Here is a 25,173-nt window from a genome sequence, read left to right as displayed (position 1 = left end):
GTGGGGACAAATAGAACTGCACCATGCAATGGAGGGACAAAAGGAAGACCCACGACTTGGCCAGCAGAGCCGGGGCAAAGGTCTGGGAACAAGAGGGAGAAGAAAGGGGGACTGAGCCCCAGGGCCAGGAAAGCAGGGGAAGGGTCAGAGGTCAGTCCTTGAAGACAATCTGCTGGCCGTGAGGACGCTCATCATGGGTGATGTGGCGTCGGACATGGATTCTGCGGACCCGGTGCTCTCGGTTCTCCTCGTCCTCCCCTCGGCCTGCCCCGCCACCTCCAGCTGTACCCCCTATGGCCTCCAGGAGGGCTGGGTCTGGGCCCCGAGGAGTCTCGTAGATCAGGATGTTCAGGGTCTCCTCAAAGATCCGGGCTTCTGGAAATTCCACCTGTAAAAGGCCAGCAACCCCCAGCTCCCACCCTCTGGTCCAGTCCCCCAGAGCCAGCCCCCTTCCCCAGCCATGTGCGTACTGACACACCTCCTAGCTTTGCAGTCACAGGTCCTTTGGCCTGGACTGTCCTCTCTGCAGCTTCTTACTGCACAAAGTCTACCTTGGACTCAAGGTCCAGCTCTGAAGTCAGGTGGAGTTACTCACTGCCAAGCTTCTTGGTATGTTTACTGAGTGACTGCAGTGTGTTAGACGCTGTTCTAGGCACTGGAAATACAGCAGAGAACAAAACAGACAAATCTCCTGCCCTCAGGAAGGTTATGTTCTAGGGGGAGGACTCAGACACACACTTAATAAAATGCATAGCAAGTCAAATGATGATAAATGTTACGGAGAAAAATACGGCAGGGAAAGGGGATGAGGATGGCTAGGGCTGGCAGTGCTGCAGCTTTAGACTGAGGTCAAGGCAGGCCTCATTGAGATGACATCTGACCAAAGACCAAAGGAGGAGAAGGAGGGAGCCCGTTGGGTAGATAAAGAAGAGCAACAGTACAAACGCTCTGCAGCAATGCACTTATCTGAAGATCAGCAAGGAGGCCAATGGAAGGAGAACAGAAGATGAAAGGACATAATAAACAAAGCCCTTAACCAACTGTATTCTAACTACTGGCTTATCTTCCTGTCTCTTCAGTTACAGAGGAAGATTTTTGGAAGCTGAGTCCTTCCCTTATTCATGCATGCATTCAATAAATGTTTCCTAGCTTCCACAGTGTAACAGGGCTGCCCAGTGCTAGAGAGATAAGAAGGAAAAAGACACAACCCTGCCAACAAAGACCAAACACCCTGCTGCTGAAGCAACCGCCAGGACCAATTTTGTCTGGGCTTGTTGGGTTAGAAGTTCATGAGCAAAGGTATCCCAAAGAAAGTGGTACTTGGCTTGAGTATTAAAGGTTAAGTACAACTTCATTAGGCAGACAGGAACGAGGCAACAGAGTTTCAAGAAGAGAGAATAGTGTGTGCAAAGGCAGAGAGGTGTTAAGATAGCACTGGGTGCTTAGACATTTGCTAGAACTTTGGTCTATCTGAGGCACTTCCCTCAAAGGTCAGAAGGGACCAGACTGGTGAGATCTGTAGGAACCGGATGACAAAGGGCTTGTCCTTGACTCAGCACTCGGTTCACCTTTCCTTTGGCCTGGCCTGATGCAGTGATGTGCACACAGAAGGAGCTCAGGAAGTATTTACTGATGAATGCCGTATTAGTGACTCAAGACCACAAACCCAGAGAGTGTTCTGGGAGTCCATCTGGTCCTGAGTTTTCATGAACTTATTTGGGGGTCATGGACCTTTCTGAGATTAGGACAACTACAGACCCACTACATAGAGGACCCTCAACGAGATGCACTGACACAGTGGCTACGACCACGGGCTGAAGCACAGCAACAACTGTGAGCATGGTACAGGACCAGGGAGTTTCACTGTTGTTCACAGGGTTGCTATGAGTTGGAGCCAACTCGACAACACCTAACACCACAAAAATGCACCCACTCCCAAACCTGCACAGTATTCCAGGGGATTGCAGGAAGCCCTGGAATTAATGCAACAACCCTATGTTAAGAACCAACTCCACTCTACATCCTCATCTCACAGAGAGCTACAGAGGTTAAGGTGACTTGCCCAGGTGAATGCACCTCAGCCCTGGCCCTTGACCCCCAGTGATGGACTCTCTCTGGCCTGAGCTGCGAGCTGCCTTTATCCAGGGCCCTGGTGCAGCCTGTGCCTCCCCCCACCCCTCAACTAGAGCCTGAATCCCTTCTGACCTTGGTCTGCTTCTTCTCCGTGGCATAGACAATGGAGGTGCAGCACACCTCGGCGATTTTGCGGCCCTGCCCGTAGAAAGACCAGCAGCAGATTTCGTCCCCCAAAACATCCTTGAGGAAGAGCAGCCGCCCGTGGAAGCGCAGGGCCAGTTTGTCAAACAGCTCGATGTTCTTAAGTAGGTTGTCATCTGAAGTGCTGAGGACCAGGGGGCCAGGAGGCCTCAGCACAACTGGCTTCCTCTCCTCCATTCCCCCCAAGGATAGGGGCCCAGACTCCCTGCACTCTGATCCTGCCCAGGGGTTTGGTGTCTAGCACAGAACTTCCTCCACCCCTAGAGCCAGGCTAAGGGGGCCTCAGAAAGGAGGCAGCATTTGTAGAGCAAACCCCAGCATACCAGAGGGGCCACACATGCAGGCCCTGGAGCAAGGCTGCCTAACCTGACATCCTGGCGTGACTACTCTGTAACTGAGTGACCCTAGGGAAGTGGCTTCACCTTTCAACCTCCTCTGCTATAAACTGGAGACCACATCAGAACCCACCTCAAACGGCCGTGAGGACTACATATGATACAGGTAGTTCTTGACTTATGACATATGACAAAACTGCACCTAGACCATCCCTTTTTTGGTCTGTTTGGCTTACGTAATACGCCTCTAACTGGAGGAGCAGGAAGTGCCTATATTGAAGCTGTAAGTTTATATGCAATGTTTCTAACCCCCAAAGACAAATTAAGATCTGATTTATAAAAATACTGATAATAAAAAGCAGTAACAATAAAAACAAAACAAAGAGGTATTCAACTTACATGATAATCAACTTACAGGGAAGTTGTGGGAACGGAAACCCTGTCCTAAGTCGGGGGACTACCTGTACATGTATGTCAGGCGTTTAAGGAGATGCTGTTATAAACTAGACCTTATTAAATGCTAGCCTTGATCACTTAATCTTCACCTGGACCCCGGGTTGCCACCAATAAACCTGCAGCTCAGAAGTGAAAATAAGCTGCCCCAAGCACCCAGTGGGAAAGTGGCGGGGCTGGAAGTGGCTCTGGGCAGGCAGTCTCTGAGCCTGTGTGTGGCAGGGCCCTCCCCCGGGCCAAGAGCAGGGCTGTGCTGGCTCCCAGCCCCCCCCCCCGCACACCCCCACGGGCTGTCACCTGGTGTAGGAGTACTTGTTGTTACTGCGGTTGTGCAGGAGCTTCACCACGGGCTGTTGGGGGAGACAGGATGGAGAAGGACGGGGTAAGGCTGCAGAAAGTGGCCCCCAGCCTCCACCCTACAGGCTCAGGGGCCTCACCTTGGAGGTGCTGGCCAGGAGCTGCTGCTCCTCCCGGGGAGATGTCACCGTGGGGATGAGGCACAGCGGGGACAGGTTCTCCCTTTTTTGCTGGGGAAGAAGTGGAAGGTGGTTAACAGCACAACCAAAGGCCACTCCCCCACTTACAAGCCTTCCAAAGCTGCCTGCTGTCCTTGGGGAAAGTCTAGACTCCTTAGGGGGCCACAGGCCCTGCTGGATCCAGTCTTGATTTCTCTCGTCTCTACTCTCCCCTAGCTGGCCAGCCTTCAGCCCCACCGGTGTCTGTTTCTTCACAATCCACCTGCGCTCATCCTGGCCCCTCACTGTTCCCCTCCCGGGAAAGCTCCACTCAGCTCTCTGCTGGCGGCTTCTTCTTCCAGTCAGATCTCAGCTCTGCAAGTGCCTCCCCAGAGGGTGCCGGTCATCCTCCCTAAGCTCCCTGGCTAACGCAGCCTCCTCTACTTCCTCCCCCTCACGTTTTTAGCTCGTTTTCTTCACAGCACTTTTCTCATTTTTCATACATCTGCTTATGGTCCGTTTCTTCCCACGCAAGGAGTAAGTGCTCCGTAAGTGTCTGTTGAAGGAATGAACCTGGCTGACAAAAGGCTGGAGGCAGAATCAGGACCAAACGCACAGGCTTCTTTCTCCTCTCCTGGAATCTTCACGCCAACACCTTGCCACTTCTTCTAACCTACAAACTGTATGCGTAACCCCAATGTAAATTCTGGAAGATTCTTTTTTTGAGAAATTCATAAGAAAACTTATCCAAAAATTAATATGGAAAAATACAAGCCTACAATTACTGAAGTCTATTTTTAAAAGGAAGAGCAAAGAGGAGAGACCGGCCCAGCAAAAATTATGATACACTGCAAAATCGTAATACAAAGTATGGTTCTGGTGCAGACAGACAAACCAATGGAATAGAACAGAGCTCATAAACAGACTGGTGTAAATACAAGAAATGGATATTTACCACAAATCAATGGTATTGTTGTTGTTGTTAAGTGCCGTCGAGTCGTTTCCGACTCATAGCGACCCCATGCACAGCAGAAAACACTGCCCGATCCCGCGCCAGCCCCACAATCCCTGCTATACTTGAGCCCATCATCGCAGCCACCGTATCAATCCATCTCCTTGAAGGCCTCCACCCTACCAAGCATGACATCCTTCTCCAGGGAATAGTCCCTTCTTACAACATGACCAAAATAGGTGAGACGAAGTCTGGCCATTCTTGCTTCCAAGGAGCATTCTGGCTGCACTTCCTCCAGGACAGATCTGTTAGTTCTTTTAGCAGTCCACGGTACTTTCAGCATTCTTCACCAGCACCACAACTCAAAAGCATCAACTCTTCTTCGGTCTTCCTTATTCATTGTCCAGCTCTCACATGCATACCAGGCGACTGGAAATATCATGGCTTGTGTCAGGCGCACCTTAGTCCTCAATGAGATATCCTTGCTCCTCAGCACTTGAAACAGTTCCTTCGCAGTTGACTTTCCCAATGCTACACGTCGTCTAATGTCCTGACTGCTGCTTCCGTTGGCATCGATTGTAGAACCAAGCAACGTGAATTCCTTGACAAAATCAATGGTATAGATTGTTATTTATTGCAGCACAATAAATTACTCCAAAAATTAGCAGATTAACTCAACAATAAATATGACCTCACAGATTCTGTGGGTGAAGAATTCAAGAGTGGCTTAGCTGAGTGGTTCTGGCATGCAGTCTTTTATGAACAGACAGTCAGATGTAGCCAGGGTTGCAGTCATTCGAAGGCTTGACCGGGTCTGAAGGATCCATTTCTGAGAAAGCTCACTCATGCCAGTTGGCAGGAGGCATCTGATCCCTGCTATCTGGACCTCTCCACAGGGCTGCTTAAGTGTCCTCATGACATGGCTACTGGCTTCCCCAGAGTAAATGATCTGACAGTAGGGGCAGAGACCTCTATGTCTTCTATGACCTAGCTTCAGAAATCACACACTATCATTTCCTCAATATCCTGCTAAGTACAGAAATCTGCCCGGCTTGGTGTGGGAGACCATACAAGGGAACGGGTACCAGGAGGCAGGAAACACTGGGGGCTACCTAAGAGACTGGCTCCATAATCCACCCTGTCCCCCACAGAATCATGTACCTCCTGTATGCAAAATTCACTCACCCCCCCCTCCCAAGGTCCCCAAAGTCTCATCTCATTACAGTATCAGCTTGAATGTACAGATTCTTGTCATCTAAACCAGGTCCAGGTGGGGATGGGGTTCCTTAACTAACAGCTCCTAAGCACATTTCCTCTTGATCTGAAGACCTATGAACTAAGACTAGTTATCTTCCTCCATACATCTAATGTACAATGGTGGACTAGAGACAGGGTAACCACTATAGACACTCTTGTTCCAAAGAGGAGAAAAACAGGAGGCACACATGAGTCAATGGTCCAAAACAAGTGTGAAATCCAGTTGGGTAAGTAAGTCCTCTGATCCCTACTCCTGACCAGGAATGATTCTTCGTGGCTCCTGGCTCTGCCCTTTCCTTTTCCACGAAAGGTAGTCTACTTGTAGCTCCATAGTTTTCTTAGCCTGCTTCCTGCCTATAGAAATGTGGGGGTCCAAAGTTCTCTCCTCCTTTTAGTCCAAGATGGCAGTGTTTCTGCCAATATAATTCTCTTAAAAATTTAATGGATGTCTTGTGGATTTTACCAGAGTTCACGTCCTTAGACAAAAGCCACAGTAACAAATCTCTGTGAGAAAAGCCCTTTTCTTTTTTGGGCTTGTGCTAAGACTGCTGAGGAACACCTTTAACCTTCTGAAAAGTCCTATTATTATCAGACTGAATGGTTCTCTGAGGTATTCCCCTTGTCAAGGTCTTAACAAAGGATTTTACAATTACATCCTCAATGTCACCTTTAGACCATGTTTTCCTGAGAATGCCCAGTTACTTGGAAGCTGTCTGTTAATTTTAACACCTTTTGTTATCTGGAAAGCCTGGAAATTTTCAATGCCAACAGTATCTGGCTCCATTTTGCTCAACTGTTTTTTCTTTACCTTACTCCAAAAAGGGCATGGAAGTTGCATCCTCTGACCTCTAATTTCACAAGGGGAGACAGAATCACCATGAACAACCCAAGGCTGGTTTCTATGAGGCAAAAGTCAGACATGCTGCTATCCTCCAATATTTTTACCAATTCTGATACCAACCGTCCCTCGCATGACACTCTCTACTTCTCTCCTAGGTTCAATAACTTGTTGCCAAGTCACATAGAACTCACAGATAATATTCACAATTAAGGGGTTTATTAGGGAAGTAACAGGTTACAATTCAGGTTCAGGAACGCTAAGGATACAATTCTTCAATCAGGACAGCCTCCCTTCGTCATGCCCACAGGCACGCCTCTCCTTGGTCCTTGGCCTCTTGTCCTGGCCTCTGCCCTGCTCCGGCAAGTGTTACAAAGCTCTTCCAGCTCTGCGGACAGGTGCACTTCATTCCACCAGCAAGCCTCCTTCTAGTCTGTGTTCTGCTGCCATCGTCTCAGCACAGGGATCCTGGGTCCAAGGACATGCTCTGCTCTCAGCTTTTCTGTCTTGATGGTAGTGAGATCCCCCTTTCTACCTCTAGGAAGGCCCATTTTAAGCCTCCAAAAAAACCAAACTCACTGCCATCGAGCCAGATCAGACTCACAGCAACCCCTCCTTGGGTTTCCGAGGTGCTATCACTACAGAAATAGATTGCACAATGGTAAAACTGACCAGTCCTCACATTAGGGTTCCATTCACCTATTTCCATGGTCCCACCCCCCGCAAGGGTTCCAGGTACCTTATTTACATTGTTGATAAGCTATCCAATCCCCTTGGTAGGCCCCAAGCACCTTATATTTGCATAATTCCATCCAGTCACCTGGTGTGAGTCACAAAGACCATGGCTAAGAGCCACCAAGCAATTCATTGCACCACACCTACCCTCCTCTCCTGCCTTTCATTTTACTGTAAGCAACAAAAGAGCAAGGGACACCTTCAACGCTCTGCTTGGAAATCTCCTTAGTGCTATCACCCAGTTTATTAAGAAAGCGTTCTACTTTCTACATTGCCACAAGTGACAGTGTTGCTAAACTTTCTGCCACTACCTAACAAGGATTCCCTTCTCACCAGTGTCTAATTACACTGTATTCACAGTTCTTTAACCTAGCCTGCAGCCTCCTCAACGGCCATCAGACTTCTAGATTCTTCAAAGCTCTCCAGGCTTTTGCTAACAGCTTCCTCAACTTCTGCCCACTTCCCAAATCTAAGGTCATTCCTATGTTTTAGGTTTTGGTTATGGCAGAACCCTACTTCAGATACCAAAAATCTGTATTAGTTACCTGTAACTGTGTAACAAATTACTGCAAACTTGGTAGCTTGAAATAGCAACAAACATTTATTATCTCACAGAATTTCTGTGGGTCAGGAATTTGGGGTTGGTTTAATTGGGTAGTTCAAGGTCTCTTAGGAGGTTGCAGTCCAGATGCTGGCCAGGGCTGCAGTCATCTGAAGCCGTGACTGGGCCTGGAGGATCCAATTCTGAAATGATCTGCTCTTATGACTGCTATTGTTCTGCGTGTTGACAGGAGTCCTCAGTTCCTCACTAAGTGAACTTCTCCCTAGGGTGGCTTAAGGGTCCTTGCAACATGGAAGCTGGCTTCCCTCAGAGTGAATAATCCAAGAGAGCAAGACAGAAGCTTCAAAGCCCTTTAAGACCCAGCTTCAGAAGTCACACATCATCATTTCCACAGTATCCTGCTGGTTACACAGGTCAGCCCTATTCAGTATGTTGTTGTTGTTATTTGCCCTCGAGTCAGACCCGACTCATAGCAACCCCTCCTTGGGTTTCTGAGGCAGTATCACCATGGAGCTCTGGTAGCATAGTGGCTAAGACACTTGCCTGCTAACCAGATGGCTGGCGGTTCAAACCCACCAGCCACTCCTCGGAAGGAAGGTTGGGCAATCCTACTTCCGTAGTCCTTGGAAACCCAAGGAGGGGTCACTATGAGTCAGGGCCGACTCGATGGCACATAACAACATCACTATGGAAGTAGATTGCCCAATCTTCCTGCCTAGGAGTGGCTGGTGGGTTTGAATGCCAGCCTTCTGGTTAGTAGTCAAGTGCCTTAGGCACTATGCTACCAGAGCTCCCATAAAACATATCACTTTGAAGATTGTTGTTGTTAAGTGCTGTTAAGTCAGACCTAACTCATAGTAACCCCTCCTTGGGTTTCCAAAGCAGTATCACTACGGAAGTAGATTGCCCAACCTTCCTTCCAAGGAGTGGCTGGTGGGTTTGAACCACCATAGTCAAGTGCCTTAGGCACTATGCTACCAGAGCTCCCCAGTGTAGGAGGAGATTAAACAAGGGCCTAAACACAGGACGCAAGAATCACTGGTGGCCACCTTAGATACTGACTACCAAAGACTGTTTAGTAGATGGCACTGGGAAAGCTAGCTCACTCTATGAGGGACAAAAAAGTTAAATAAATACCTTTGCATTCACATTTACAAAGTAAATTCCACTTGGAATAAAAGACTTACACTAGAAAGTACAACTATAAAGTTAACAGAAAATACAGAATAGGATAAAATTTTTTTAAGTTAAGACCCCAAAAGGACACACCATTATGCAAAAAATATTCAGAGATTCTGACTATATTAAAATCAAGAATTTTTCTAGCTGACAATGGATAAAATCTTCTTAAATAAGACCCCAAAAGGATACACCACTAGGCAAAAAATATTAAGAGATTTGACTACATTAAAATCAAGAATTTTTCTAGCTGATAATGGAAATTGTGGTTTTATAAATAATCCCACATAATGTTAAAGGAATACTATGATTTTAACAATTATTCTACAACCGGAGTGCAATTACTGATTTAGGCAAGGATAATTAATTGATGTGCAATTGATGGGAAACACATGTTCATATGGTAACCAAATAATACCACACGATTACTTTATGGCTGCCAACAGGGACTGTAACAACAAAGGAGGAGCAAACCACCATCACTTGAATCCTGCAACCAAATCTGAGCATTACTAATGATGGGTTGTATTAGCAACACTGAAGGTCTTTTGATGTGACCACAATATGGAACGTGTAACATCACCTAAAATGTACTGTAGTCAAAATGTTTAATATCAAACTTTTAAATTTAACTTCTAGTTCTAGACATTCAGGGTAGGGTAGGGTTAACAAACCAAATGATACCATAAGGAAACCACCAGACAAATTCAGAAGGAGGGTTTTCGTGCAACGCAACTGCAAGTTAGTATCATGTCTTCGATTGGAAGAGACCTAAGGAATGTAACCACCAGACCTGACTGGCTCCTGGCTTAGATAAACCAGCTATCAAGACATTTACGGAACAACTGGAGAAATCTGAATATGGCCTGGGTGTCAGATAAAACTTTATTGACATAAAAAGATGGCAATCATTAACAGCAACAACAAAAGAAGGCAGATTACAAAACAGCACATACAACAGGATTATATTTTGGCAAACACACAGAGGAAAGGACCTGGGGGAGATACGGTGCTTTTATTTTATTTTTTTATTATGTGTTATTTTCTGAATTTCTACAATGCATATATTCTGCTTTAAAAATAATAAATGGTTAATAGTGATTTTTTTTAAATCAAGGATTTGTATTCAACAAATGCCACAGATGACTGATATTCTAAGAGAAAATATTTGCAACATCTAAACTGATTAGAGATAATTGTCGACAACAGCCTTTCTCAACTGGAGTTCCTCATATCAATCTTAAAACCCAGAAAATTATCTGACTATTTTCTCAACTCTCCCAAGGATTGTAGATAAAGAGTACCATTCTAGGTGCATCGTTGTTGTCGTTGTTATGTGCCGTTGAGTCGGACCCGACTTACAGCAACCCCTCCTTGGGTTTCCGAGGCAGTATCACTACGGAAGTAGATTGCCCAACCTTCCTTCAGATTCTAGGTGCATAGGAACCAAAAAAAAAAAAAAAAAAAACACCCAACAAACTCACTGCCATCAAGTCGATTCCGACTCATAGCAACGCCCTTTGGGTTTCCGAGGCAGTAAATCTTACGGAAGTAGCCTGCCCAGTCTTCCTTTCGTGGAGTGGCTTCTGAGTTTGAACCGCCAACCTTCTAGTTAGCAGTCAAATGCCTCAGGCACTATGCCACCATACGGGAAAAGTTAATTTATAATGTACAGTGAGAACCTGAGGATAATAGGCCTAAATTCCCTCTAGGAAACCAGGTTGCAAAAGACTTGAGCTAAAATATTCAAGAAACTTCTGCGAAGCAAAAAGAAAGAGACAGGAAACACAGTAGGATATTTGGTGAAGAACAGGACCAGGCAGTTCAAAGGGGAAACCGGACACACCGAGTGAGTCCATGAGAAGATGCTCGACTCCACTAGGAGCCAGAGGACTGCAGATTAAAATGAGGTCTCTCCACAGCCATCCACCGGCAAGATCAGGAAGCTGGATGATGCTGTGTGTGGTGGAGGACATGCAGGAACGGGAGCCCTCTCACACTGCCAACAATGAGCATGAACTGCTACGATCACTCTGGAGGGTAAACTGATGATGCTTAATGAAATGCAGTATGCACGTGCCCTGGGATACAGGAGTTCCTCTCCCAAACACAAATGTGAGAAACCCTGGCACAAGACCACAGGGGGACATGTTCAAGGATGCTCACTGTGGCACTGTTTATAGGGACAGGAATGGGGGTGGGGAGGTGGCAGGAAGTAGGAAGCAATCTAGGTCTCCTATCGCAGGGGAATGTGCACATAACATGTGGTGAAAACACACCACTATCCCTGCAGAGTAGTCAGAAGTGAAGAACTAGATGTATACAGGGCAGAGTGAGGAGATCTCAAAAACAGTGAAAAAGAAGAACTAAGAACACAATCTACGGCTTGATGCCATTCAGGAAAATTAAAAACATGTCCATGCCCAAAGCAGTGCTTTAGGTTTTCAAGGGTAGAAACATAATCCAAGCACATATATCAAAACATTAGAATTGGAATGGGTGCCTATGGGGAGAAGGTTGAGTGGGAATGAATAAAATAAAATGAGACAAGATTTGCATAGACCAATGGTTATTAAGTGCCATAAACTGAGAAGCACAATGAACTGAATTCCCTGTACCTCCTTAAAACAAACAAACAGAATTCCAAACAAGCAAACTCTAGATGTGTGGGGTAGGGATGGAAGTCTCAGGGAAACCTGGAAAGGAGGTGGCTGGAGCAAAGAAGGAAAAGACTTGGGCGTTGGATCACCTGGGGTTGAAACTTGAGCTCTACCATTATGGGCTCTTTGACCTTGGGTGCATCACCTAACCTCGCTCATGTTTCTTTGTGTGTCAAACATGAGTATAAGATGTATATTTAAGCAGAGAGCAACTGCGCCTGACACACAGTGGGTAACAGCATGAGCTGTATTTAAAGTTACAGAACAGAATCACTTCCACCATCATCTCGGTTCAGCGTATTTTTCAAACTGCAAGTAGTAACTCATCGCTGTTGTTATGTGCTGTCGAGTCAGACATGACTCACAGTGACCCCTCTTTGGGTTTCCGAGGCAGTATCTCTGTGGAAGTAGATTGCCCAACCTTCTTTCCAAGGAGTGGCTGGTGGGTTTGAACCACCAGCCTTCTGGTTAACAGTCAAGTGCCTTAGGCACTATGCCACCAGAGCTCCTAGTAACACATTAATGGCCATGAAATCAGTTTAATGGGCCCCAAACCATATTTAAAGAAAAATAAAAAGGAAGGAAATAAAATATATCAGAGTCAACGTATCATTTTATAAAACTTCCTTCAGTTTTGCGTGAGTATAAAATGAATTTTTTTTTTCTGTAGGTTGACGTAAAAAAGTTTGAAAAACATGGATGCTGTCCAAAGGAATCCTATCATCTGGGGTCTTAAGAGCCAATAAATACTGTTAAAGGTGGTAAGAGACTTTGGGACACAGATCATGGTAATGGTTGTATAAAATGCTGAATGTAATTAATGCCACTGAATTTGACACTTAAAAGTGGCTAAAATGGCAAATTTTCATAATAATTACAATTAAAAAAAAAACCATTAAGCATCCCCCAAGATAACAGAGCATTGTTCACAGTTGCCATCTTTTAATATACCAAGTAAAGGCTTTTAAAAAGAATCTCTTAATCTCCTTTACCATTGTATCATAAAAGAAAACTTGAAACATTGTAAAGACAGAACAAAACACTCACTACAGTGTACTACTTCTAACTTTTGGAACATGAGGACACAATGCCAGGTATGGCAAGAGATTTACCCAAGGTCACTTGGCCGTGGGAGAGCTAAGCCTGAACCCCTATGTCTTGGCTGTGCTTTCCAAACCCTGCTTCTCAAAACCTGCGGGGACCCACAGAAGTGCCTCAAGAGTTGCTGTAGGGCAGAAGGGGAGCCTGACAGGTGGGACTGGAACTTCTGACCCTATTTTATCACGAGCAGCTCTATTTCTATGAGATTTTATTTCATTTGAGGAAAAGGTTTCATTAAAAAGAAAGAAAGAAAACCAGGACAGGGGTGGGGCAAGCTGCTTTCCAGGAAAGGACAAAATCATGGAGGTCATTATATTCCAATTTAAATTTATTTTCCTACTGGTAGTAAGGAACTAGTTAGGATTTCTGCATAAAGTACAGCATAGAGTGGGGTCGTGCTCAACGATACGCAGGAGACAGTGGAACATCTAGATTGACTGCATGAAAACAGCAAGAAGCAGAGAGAGCTTATAACCACCGTGACAGTCTGACCCGAGAGGGTGAGGGCCCTGCCTGAGGTCACAAATTCTCTGGGTCATAGCCAGTTTCAGAGCTGGGCCAGAAGGCAGCCTCTTCAGGCAGTATCCTACATCCCCCTTCTTCCTGTTCTAATGTTAAGCACTGAACTACTAACTGAAACGTTGGCAGTTTGAACCCACCAGCCGCTTCGTGGGAGGAAGAGGTGGCAGTCTACTTCCATGAAGATTAGTCTTGGAAACCCTGTGGTCAGAATCAACTCGACAGCAATGGGTTTAGTATCCAACGGCTTGAATGGCTCATTCTCCCGGGCACATGGGTATAGGGGTGGGACTGAGGCGACAGGGAAGGGGCCCTCACCTGCAGGGCCAGCTGGCAGTCCTCAATCAGGCCCTGTACCAGGTAGTAGCGTGCTTCGCCCAGCAGCTCCCCTAGTTCTCTGGTACTCTCAGGCAGTGGCACAGACCCGTCCCGCAGGTAGTTGAGGATTGTACCAAAGTGGCGGCCACTCCGGTCAATCAGCACCCAACCTGCAAGGGTGGGAGGAGGCACGAAGTAGGTGACTTTGCTGGGGGCCTTGGAGATACTATTTGTTATGAGGAAAGAACCCCAAGAATACAACAAAGTCTAAATTCTGATTTCCCCCAAACTTTTGCCATCTCCAAGAAAATCCCTTTAAAACATCTTCAGTCCCGTAGGCTCCTTTTTTTTTTTTTTTATATTAAAAAAAAAAATTCCAACCACAGAGAATAAATTCCTTCCCAAGTCTGTTCTGTGGTCAGAAGGTTCTCACCATGAGAAAACTGTCATGGAATTACCTTATTAATAAACCTCTCACCTGTCTCGTTACTTCTGACCATCCTATTTAACATATCTATCCCCACCCTCCAGGTCACCACCATTTGAACCTTTATTTTGCATCTGCACAGAATGTATTACCATCTGCAATTACATATATTTTGTTTGTTTACTTGCTTATTGTCTCTCCCCCTAAAAAAGTAAAATTTCATGGGGGTAGGTCTTGTCAAATTTCTTTACCAATGTATTGCCAGAACTAAGGCACTTGGCTGCTGACCAGAAGGTCACTGGTTCAAACCCACCAGCTGCACTGCGGAAGGAAGACTGGGCAATCTACTTCCATAAAGATTTACAGCCTCAAAAACCCAATGGGGGTCACTATGAGTCGGAATCGACTCCCTGGAGGTAGTCTGGTTTTTGGTTTAAGGAGCTCTGGTGTCTCAGTGCCTAAGATGTTTGACTGCTAAGCAAAAGATTGGCTGTTCCAACCCACCAGATGCTCTGTGCAAGGAAGATGAGGCAATCTACTTTCGTAAAGATTTACCACCTTGGAAACCCACTGGGGGTTGCTATGAGTTGGAATTGACTCAATGGCAGTGAAATTTACAAATACTTGTCGGATAAATCAATCATTCACCTTCAGATATCTGATAGCTGAGCACCATTTTCCAAATTTTTATTTTCCTGTTCTCAGCATCTTTGTCAAACTCTTCTGAATCCCCTCAGTTTACTGTCCCCCTCAGGCACGTGAGGCCCAAATCTGAATGAATAAGATAACTACCAAGAAAAGCTGTCCACTCTCACTCTGGTGTCCCTGGCTAACTCAAAGAACCTTTCTTCTTCAAACTGCATTTACGGGTGAATTCCTAAAGCATATAGAACTTGTGTTAGCAAAACACAGAGGCTGACAAGATCTCCCAGTCTTCCAGGCAAGTGTTAGTGGTGGGGAACAAAACGCTGAGGGTTGGAAGAAACTGATAAAGGTTGCCTGGAGGGGCTGCTGCCGGCAGGGGGTGGTTCCTAAGTCGTTTGAACCGAGCGGTGATGGATGAGAGAACAGGGGAGCGGGTGGAAAAAGGACGTGAGTGACAGCTTGTGGTGACAGGGCCTGGAGGATTTAAAAAAAAAAAACACCCAAACCCACTGCCGTCGACTCGACTCTGAGTGCTAACGACCCTGCAGAGTTAGGGGATCCTAAATGTGGGTCACTGTAAAGTACAGAAGGGGGGAGATTATGAATGAGAAACGGAAGATGACACGGGAGACTGGACGAAGAAAGAGCTGGGGGGAAGGGAAGCCGGGGAATGAACGATGGTACAAGCGGCGCGCATACCTCCCGCGTCGGTGAGCACCTCCACGCGACCACTAAACATGGCCTTAAGCATGGTGTCCTGTGCCGTGAGGGTGCGCAAAGTGGTGTAGTGCAGAGAGCCTCCCACGTTCAGCTTCACGTACTTGCTGTTCGAGGTCAGCGGACTGAGACTGTAGGCAGCGGAGCCAGGCTCCAGTACCGAAGGCTTTGGGGCTTCCGGAAACTGGTCCGCGGCCGCCGCCGGGCCCGAGGCCTCGGCCGACATGCCGGGTGGTGGCGGCTGGCGGAGATCCCAGCCTCTCTCTGCGCCCTCCGGTCCGCTCCCAAAGACCCCCTGACTCTGGCCCCTGCACCAGAGCGTTTGGTCCGCAAGCCCATACGCCTCAACTACTTGGCGACACGGGCACTCGCACTCATCGCTTCCGCAAGGCCCAGAAGCCGAGGACCAGCAGCTGCGCAGGCGCGTCAAGGTCCCGCCTCTGGCCTCGGGGAAAAGAATGCAGAGCATGCGTGGTGGTTTTGGAGGGCTACGGGAGCCGGAGGCGAGCGCGAGCTTCACATCTGGCTCTTGACCGCGGGGTGTGGGGCCTTCTCGCGAATCAGGGAGACCAGAGCGAGATCCGGAGACAATGCACTTGCTTGACGTGTAATGTTGTGTCTTCGTGCCACATTTGGTTCTCCGCTTTCAGAGCGTTTTCCAGGCTTAAAGAGAAAACAGACCCAGAGAGGGGAAGAAATTTGGGCATGGTTTTCCACCTCCCAGCCTCACGCACTTGACATTGCGAACCAGGTACCAACGGAGGCTCTTAAAGGAAGCCAAAGGAAGGTGGTCTCCTAGAGGAGGTGACAGTGCCTGTAGGGCCTGAAGAGTGTCAGACCGTTAGGGAAGGCTTCTCTGAGGAGGTGTTACTGAGCTGGAACTGAGAAGTGAAGATTTGAGGGAAGAGAATTCCATGCAGAGGGACCAGCAAATAAAAAGGTCCCAGGCGGGAACACTCTTGGTGTATTTGAGGAGCAGAATGAATGTCAGGGTAGCTGATGAAGCTGAACAAAGGTCTTAGAATCTCCGATAATGGCGTGAGATATACTGGTTGTTTAAAAATCACCCAACCACAGTAGAAAGAATAAATAAGATAGGAACACGTTATTGACAAAGCGTAGTGAGAAATGTTTCTTTCAGACCTAATCAGTATCCAGTTTCTAAAAACCTCACTATCCAATTTAGAGGATGATAATGTCAGATTGAACAATATACCTGAATATCTGGCAGATTTCTTGAGAGAAAACTAAAGATAGAGTTCTAGTTTCAAGCCTTCCATCAGTTCATTGGGTCATTCTAGGCAAGTCACTTCTCTCTGGGCTTGGTTCATTCCTTTTCTGCTTAATAAGGTGACACAGATTTAAATGCCTGCAGGGGACAGGCAGGAGAGTAATGAGTGAAGTTGGTCAGTTATAAGATTATTGGGGGATAGTGGAGTTGGAATTGGCTCGTGATGACTGGGAGAAGTCATGTTCTACCAAGCCAAAACCCAAAACCAAACCCGTTGTCATCAAGCCAATTCCAATTCATAGTAACCATATAAAACAGAATGGAACTGCCCTATAGGTTTTCCAAGGCTATAAATCTTTACAGAAGTAGGCTGCTTCATTTCTTTCCCATGGAGCTGCTGATGGGTTCTAACCACCAACCTTCTGGTTAGCAGCCGAATGCCTTAACCGCTGCACCAACAGAGTTCTTTGTTTTTACCAAAAGAGGTTGCTAATTTCAATGTTTTGAATTGTAGCTGATGAGAAGGAGGAAAAAAAAATCAACATCAGACACAGCCACTTTCTGATGGATAAAAAGACCATTCTCTAATCATGTCAGACACAAAAACAAGAACATTGCTCAAACCACAAAAAAGACCAAACAACCCCCTCCACCCACAGTATGAATTATTGCTGCTGCTTTTATTATTATTGTGGTAAAAAATATATAACATAAAATTTACTACTTTAACCATTTTTTTTTTTTTTATTAGGATTTGGGTGAAGTACTTTAACCATTTTTAAGTGTACAATTCAGCAGCATTAAGCACATTCATGATATTGTGTAACCATCACTACTACCTACTTCCAAAACTTTCCGTCACCTCAAACAGAAAGTGTACCCTTTAAGCAATAACTCCTCATTGCCCTCTCCCCTGAACCTCTGGTAACTTCTCTACTTTATTCTTTGATGAATTTTCCTATTCTACATACTATATATACATATATATATGAACACCTCATTGCCATCGAGTCAGATCTGACTCATAGCAACCCCTCTTTGGGTTTCCGAGGCCATATCACTACAAAAGTAGATTGCCCAATCTTCCTTCTGAGGAGTGGCTGTTGAGTTTGAACCACCAGGCCTCTGGTTAGCAGTCAAGTGCCTTAGGCACTATGCCACCAAAGCTCCTAGATATTTTATATAAGTGGGATCAAGCAATATTGTCTCTGTGTCACTTAACATAATGTTTTCAAAGTTTATGTTGTAGCAGGTACTTCATTACATTTTTTTTTAATTGTATTGTGATATGGGTGAAAGTTTACAGAGCAATTTCATTTTCCACACAGAAGTTCATACACATGTTGGTTCATGACATTGACTACAATTTCCCACAATGGAACAGCTCTCTTCCCACTTCCTCCTCAATTACCTCTTCCCTGTGTCCTTCCCTCCCATGCATTCCTGCCCCGAGCGGTCGCCCTGTGTATACGTTGCCCTTCTATTCTCCCATGATCAGCCTCTCTAAGGTGTGTATCTACCTGATGTAAATGTTCAGTCTATATGCTGGTCTTACTTGGCTGGAAGCCACAGGAGTTCAATTCCAGACCTAAATGACAGCTAGGGGCCATAGTCTCAGGGGTTTCACCAGGCTCTGTCAGACCAGCAAGCCTGGTTTCTCTCTCTCTCTCGCTCTCTTTTTTTTTTTTTTTTTTTAATAATTTTGAGTTTTGTTCCACATGGTTCTCCCACTCTATCCAGGATTACTTCATTACGTTGTACTGCTGAGTAATATTCCCTTGTATGTACATACCACATTTGACTTATCCATTGATCCATTTTGGGCACTTGGGTTATTTTCAACTTTTGGTTCTTGTGAATACAGTAATGCTGCAGTGAACACTGTTGAAAAGTCTCTGAATTCCTCCTTTCAATTGGTTTAGTTATTTGCTAGGAGTAGAATTGCTGGATCATGTGTAATTCTGTGTTTAACTTTTTGAGGAACTGCTGAACTATTTTCCATAGAGGCTGTACCATCCCCACCAGCAATGCACAAGGGTTTGAATTTCTCCATATTCTCTCCAATACTTGTTATTTTCTGTTATTTTTTTCCTTTATAATGACCATCCTAGTAGGGGTGAGCTCTGGTAGCATAGTGGCTAAGGCACTTGACTGCTAACCAGAAGGCTGGCGGTTCACACCCACCAGCCACTCCTCGGAAGGAAGGTTGGGCAATCTACTTCCGTAGTGATACTGCCTCGGAAACCCAAGGAGGGGTCGCTATGAGTCGGGGCCGACTCGACAGCACACAACAACAACAACAACAAGGACTGTTGATGTTGACCATCTTTTGATGTGCTTATTGTCTATTTGTATATCTTTTTTGGAGAAGTGTCTATTCAAATCCTTTACCCATTTGTTAATTGGACTGTTTACTTTCTTGTTGAGTTGCAGGGTTGTTTATGTATTCTGGATATTAAACCCTTGTCAGATAAAGGACATCTATGGTGCAGTGAATTACTTAATATAGTACTTCTAAGCATAGTCTTTGTGACTCACACAGCATGATTGGATGGGACTATGCAAATGAAGTGCTTGTGTCCCACCAAGGGGATTGGACAGGTTGCTACTAATGCAAATAAGGTATACCTGTGATGGTTAAGGTTATGTATCAACTTGGCTGGGCCATGATACTCACTGGTTGGCAGTTATGTAATTAAGTAAGTTGGCTGTTTTGTAATGACTCCATTTTGGGTCTGATAGAATTATCCTCCATTTTGTGATGTTTTGTATATTCTATCTAGCCTCTATGCCTGTGGTTATGGTCCCATTTGGTAGTGAGTTGTCCATTATGTTAATGAGGCAGGATTAGGGTGGGATGTATCTTAAGTCATCACTTTACTAGAGGGTGCGACTCAAGTTACCTCCCTTACCCAAGTCAGCACAATTATCATCACCCTTCTTGAATTCACACCCATGTACCACCTTGCTCAAGTAAGGGGAGTATCCGTGAAGGTGTAATCTGCATCCGGTATGTGTATGAATGATCTGGCCAAGTTCCCTGCCTTGCTCTGAACCCTGCATCTGCTTGTCATCATCTGACCTCTGGTTCTTGAGCTCTACTACAACTCTCATCTCTCTAACTAGCAAAATTTCACCGGGAACAAATTGGAATTGTAGTGGCTATGCTGGAGATATTTTGACAAGAAGAGGATTGTTTATTTGAGAAGTATTTTAGAACAAAAAGTAGGAAGAACCCTCATGAAGAGATTGTCATATTTGTCAAAAAGAGAAATTTTTCTGTTTAACATAGGAGATTTTTCCCTCCTTAATTTCTGCACTCTGGAGATTAATTATGTGCTGGCATTATTTTTTAAAAAATTGAGGTAAAATTCATATATCATTAACCATTTTAAAATATATAATTCAATGGCATTCAGTGTTCACAATGTATGATGTTGTGTAATCATCACCTTTATCTCGTTCCAAGACATTTTCATCACCCCAAAGAAAATCCCACACCAATTGTTTTAGAGCTGCAAAAAGGGCACAGGGACAGCATCCTCCCCTGACTTCTTCTAACTTCTAAAGAGGGAGAGAGAAGAATCAATACCAACAGCCCAAAGCTGATTCTTATGAGGCCAGACATGCCACCACTCTCCAACCTTTTTTATTTTAACCAACGCTGACACCAACAGTACCTCCCACAGCATGCTCTGCTTCTCTGCTGGGTTTGATAATTTGTTCCAATGGCTACACAGAACACACAAACAATGCTCACAATTATGGTGTTTATTAGGGACGTAGGTTACAATTCAGGTTCAGGAATGCTCAGGATACAGTTATTCAATCAGGGCAGCCTCCCCTCTGCTAAGCAGTAGTAGCTGGGCACCATCTAGTTCTTCTGGTCTAAGGGTCATGTAGGCTGAGGTTCTATGGTCCACTAGTCCCTTGTACTAATTGTTTCCATGCATCTTTTCCATGCATCTGCTATACCTGAGTGCATCACCACAGCCACTGTGTCAATCCATCTTGCTGAGGGCCTTCCCCTCTTTTGTCAACCCTCCACCTTACCAAGCATGACATCCTTCTCCAGGGAACAGTCTCTTCTGATAACATGACCAAAGTAGGTGAGATGAAGTCTGGCCATTCTTGCTTCCAAGGAGCATTTCGGCTGCACTTCCTCTAGGACAGACCTGTTAGTTCTTTTCAGCGGTCCATGGTACTTTCAGCATTCTTCGCCAACATGCATATGAGGCAATTAAAAATATCATGGCTTGGGTTAGGTGGACCTTAATCTTCAAGGAGACATCTTTGCTCTTTAGCACTTGAAAAAGATCTTTTGCAGCAGATTTGCCCAGTGCAATACATTCTCTGACGTCTTGACTGCTGCTTCCATTGGTGTTGATTGTGGAACCAAGTAATATGAAATCTTTAACAACTTCAGTCTTTTCTCCATTTATTATGATATTGCTCATTGGTCACTTGGGAGGATTTTTGTTTTCTTTATGTTGAGATATAATCCATACTGCACACTGTGTAATCTTTAATCTTCATCAGTAAGTGCTTCAAATCTTCCTCACTTTCAGCAAGCAAAGTTGTGTTGTCTACATATAGCAGGTTGTTAATGAGTCTTCCTCCAATCCTGATGCCACCTTCTTCTTCATATAGTCCAGCTACTTAGAGTATTTGTTCTGCATACAGATTGAATAAGTATGGTGAAAGGATACAACCCTGAAGCACTCCCTTCCTGATTTAAAACCATGCAGTATCCCCTTGTTCTGTTTGAATGACAGCCTCCTGGTCTATGTACAGGTTCCTGATAAGCACAATCAAGTGTTCTGGAATACACATACTTCTCAATGTTATCCACAATTTGTTATGATCCACACAATTAAATGATTTTGCATAGTCTATAAAACACAAGTAAACATCTTTCTGGTATTCTTTGTTTTCAGCCAAGATCCATCTGACATCAGCAATAATATCCCTTGTTCCACGCTCTTTTCTGAATCCAGCTTGCATTTCTGTTCTCTGTCAATATACTGCTGCAACTGTTTTTTAATTATCTTCAGCAAGATTTTACTTGCATGCAATATTAACGATATTGTTTGATAATTTCCACATTCTGTGGGATCACCTTTCTTTGGAATGGGTACAAATATGGATCTTTCCAGTCAGTTGGTGTTCTGGTTACCTAGTGCCGCTCTGACAAGAAATATACCACAAATGGGATGGCCTTAACAAACAGGAGTTTATTCTTAAAATTTGGAGGCTTTAAGTCCAAGTTCAAAGTGCCAGGCTCTAGGGGTTGGGTGAAAGCCCCTCAACCTTAGGGTCCAGCTCTGCCTCCTGCTACTGGCCCACTGGAGCTAGAGGCATTTCTTCACTCAAACAGCTGCTGGCTTCTGAGGTTGTGAAGCCCCAAGGTTGATAAGTAAAAAGGCACAGTCCCGATGTTACCAAACCGTATGGCAGGCCATTGATTCAAGTCCATTGAAAGTCCCTAGATCGGCAGAGTACAGCAGGCTGCTGAATGACAACATGGCTACATGCAGGGTTCAAGCGTGCCATTAGCTAGACCATTCCCAAACCTGTTTCTTATATTGGGGAAGCAGACCACATACCCAAAGCAGCTACTCAGCTGCTCCAATAGATTCCACCATGGAGTTAATTACCAATTTCACCATGGGGAATAACTACATTCAACTGCCCAGCCACTCAACCAGGCCCAGCCAAGTTGATACACAAACTTAACCACCACAATTAGGAAGCTGCCTACCCAATGGCACCCAGCTTTATCATTTAGCCTGTCTACCTATGTATCCACCGGTAGGTTAACATGTTATTACTGATAATGCAGTATTATATATGTAAAAGTATTTACCTTTAGTTTATACCTCTTGTGCACCCATCTGTGTTGATGCTGGCTTTTTCATTGTATGTTGATGTTGTTAGTTGCCTTTTATTCTATCCCTGACTCATAATGACCCCGGGCACATGGCATAGGACCATTGTGGTCCACAGCATTGTCATTGGCTGCTTTTCAGAAGTAGGTTGCAGGCTTTTTTTCCTAGTCCACTTTAGTCTGGAAGCTCTAGTGACCTGTTCGACTTCACAGCAACACAAGGCCAAATTGACTGATGGGCGATGAGGAATATTGGCTGGGAATGAAACCCAGGTCTTGATTAAAATGTCAAGGGCCTGGATTATTTTTAAAATCAGCTGTAATGTCATTCTTTTTTTTTTTTTTTTCCTTAAATGTGTGGGTATGTCAAAATCTGTTATTCTTTGTTTAAACTTTCTTCCCTCTCCTTGCAGAGGGAACATAATTAGTGTTTAGAGCGAAAATTTCATATTTGTCCAAAGTAGCTACTTTTCACTTTCTTTTTTAACCTTTTCACTTTCTTAGAAAACTTTAATTGTTATGTACAAACTCTAGGAATATCTTGTCCAATTAAATAGTCAAAAATGTGTAAAAGAAATATAAAATTATTAAACTATTTGTTTCCTCTGTGAACACTGAAAAGTGTATATGTGTAATTGGTTTTGTTATTATAGTTAAAACATAAGAAAAATTCCAGGATAAGAGAGAACTTTTGTCATGATTTAGTGTTTAGTTTGCCATATAAAAATAATGCCACCCCAACTGGTTCATACGAGACCAGAGTAAATTTTCTCATGATATAAACTTTCTCAATATTTTGAAAATATTCTCAATATTTTACATTGGTCTTATAAGTTAAGTAAATTATAGTTTTCATATCTTATTAAAAATTATGTATATAGACATATATATGTATATAGTATATGTATACGTACATTCATATATATATATACATATGTACACATATATATATAGAGAGAGAGAGAGAGAGAGAGCGCTTTGGGGGAGCTCTGGTGGTGTAGTGCCAGAGGCATCTGACTGCTAACCAGAGTGGCAGTTCAAACCCACCAGCCACTCCTTGGAAGGAAGACTAGGCAATCAACTTCCATAGAGATATCGCCTCAGAAACCCAAGGAGAAGTCGCTCTGAGTTGGAATAGACTAGATGGCAGTGAGTTTGGTTTTTTTTAAGGAGCTCTGGTGGCATAGTGCCTAAGGCACTGCTAACCAGAAGGAAGATGGTTCAAACCCACCAGCCATTCTGCAGTAGTGATACTGCCTCAGAAACCCAAGGAGGGGTCGCTATGAGTTGGGTCTGACTCGACGGCACATAACGACAACAACAACATGCTTTTGTTGGGACTGTAAAATGATACAACCACTGTGGAAATTGGTATGGTGATTTATTAAAAAGTTGGAAATAGAAATACCATTTAATCCATCAATCCCATTCCAAAAACTCACTGCTGTGGAGTCGGGTCGACTCACAGCGACTCTTCCTTGGGTTTCCAAGGTGGTATCGCCATGGAAGTAGATTTCCCAACCTTCCTTCTGAAGAGTGGCTGGTGGGTTTGAACCACCAGCCTTCTGGTTAGCAGTCAAATACCTTAGGCAATATACCACCAGAGCGCCTATCAATCCCATTACTAGGTATGTATCCTAAAGAACTGATAGGCAGTATACAAACATATATGCACACCCATGTTCACTGTAGCACTATTCACAATAGCAAAGAGATGGAAACAACCTAAGTGCTCATCAACTGAGGAATAGATAAACAAACTGTGGTACACACAATGGAGTACTATGAAACCCTAAAGAATAATGTAGAATCTGCAAAACACCACATAACGTGGATGAACTTTGAGGACATTATGCTGAGTGAAACAAGTCAATCACAGAAAGACAAATATTGTATTAGTCCATTATTGTAAAAAGTCAAGGAAAGGTTTATACATAGAAGGAAACTTTCTTTGTTGGTTACCAGGAATGGGAGGGGAGGGGAGAGAGTAGCTAAAGCAGATGGAAGAATTGACAGGATAAAGGAGTTGAACAGAAGATTTCAAAGAGAAGCTTGAGAAAAGTCAATTTGTGATAGTTGGAGCTGCGTGTCAACTTGTGGCTGGACCACAATTCTGTGGTTTGAGCTGTGGTGATGTGGTTGTTCCCATGATGGGATCAGATGATTATGTTTTGAGTGGCCAATCTATTAAAAGGGAGTTTCCCTAGGAGTGTGGCCTGCTTCCAGTATATTTGTGGATATCCTGGGAGAGGAGACATTCTTCTGTGGATCAAGATTCTGTTGTGCTGCCTACAACTGTCCATGAGTGAACAATCTACCATTTGGCCTGGAGATACTGGATTTGTCATTCGTTGAAGTCAACAGCCAGTGTACTGCCTGCCAGCCTTGAGCTCCTCAGCCCCTGTGGCTGCAAGAGCCAGGAAAAGCTTCCAGCTTGACATGGAAAATCCTCCAGCTTGATGTTTGATCCAGGAACTTTGGACTTGCCAGCTTCTATAAGCGTGTGAGCCATTTTCCTAATAGAAATTTGTGTGTGTATATACATATAAATATACATATACATATATACAGGAGCTCTGGTAGCATAGTGCCAAAAGCATTTGACTGCTAACCAGAAGGTTGGCA

At 44.6% G+C, this 25,173-nt stretch overlaps 1 protein-coding gene across 1 annotated transcript; it reads right to left on the bottom strand.

Moving 5' to 3' along the window:
- Window positions 1–151: 151 nt before the first annotated feature.
- Window positions 152–15,656, bottom strand: KCTD13 (potassium channel tetramerization domain containing 13). Its single transcript, XM_007950214.2, has 6 exons — window positions 15,413–15,656; window positions 13,642–13,811; window positions 3,503–3,592; window positions 3,363–3,415; window positions 2,206–2,401; window positions 152–388 (listed from the first exon to the last, which is right to left on the bottom strand). Exons 1-6 carry the CDS (start codon window positions 15,654–15,656, stop codon window positions 152–154), a joined length of 990 nt encoding a protein of 329 aa, XP_007948405.1.
- Window positions 15,657–25,173: the final 9,517 nt, after the last annotated feature.

Source organism: Orycteropus afer, unplaced genomic scaffold, assembly GCF_000298275.1.
Source record: "Orycteropus afer afer isolate SDZICR_OR568_19922 unplaced genomic scaffold, OryAfe1.0 scaffold00266, whole genome shotgun sequence".
Classification (NCBI taxonomy): Eukaryota; Metazoa; Chordata; class Mammalia; order Tubulidentata; family Orycteropodidae; genus Orycteropus; species Orycteropus afer.
Note: the sequence above shows the minus strand (reverse complement) of the source record. Positions and strands in the feature narration are given on the sequence as shown.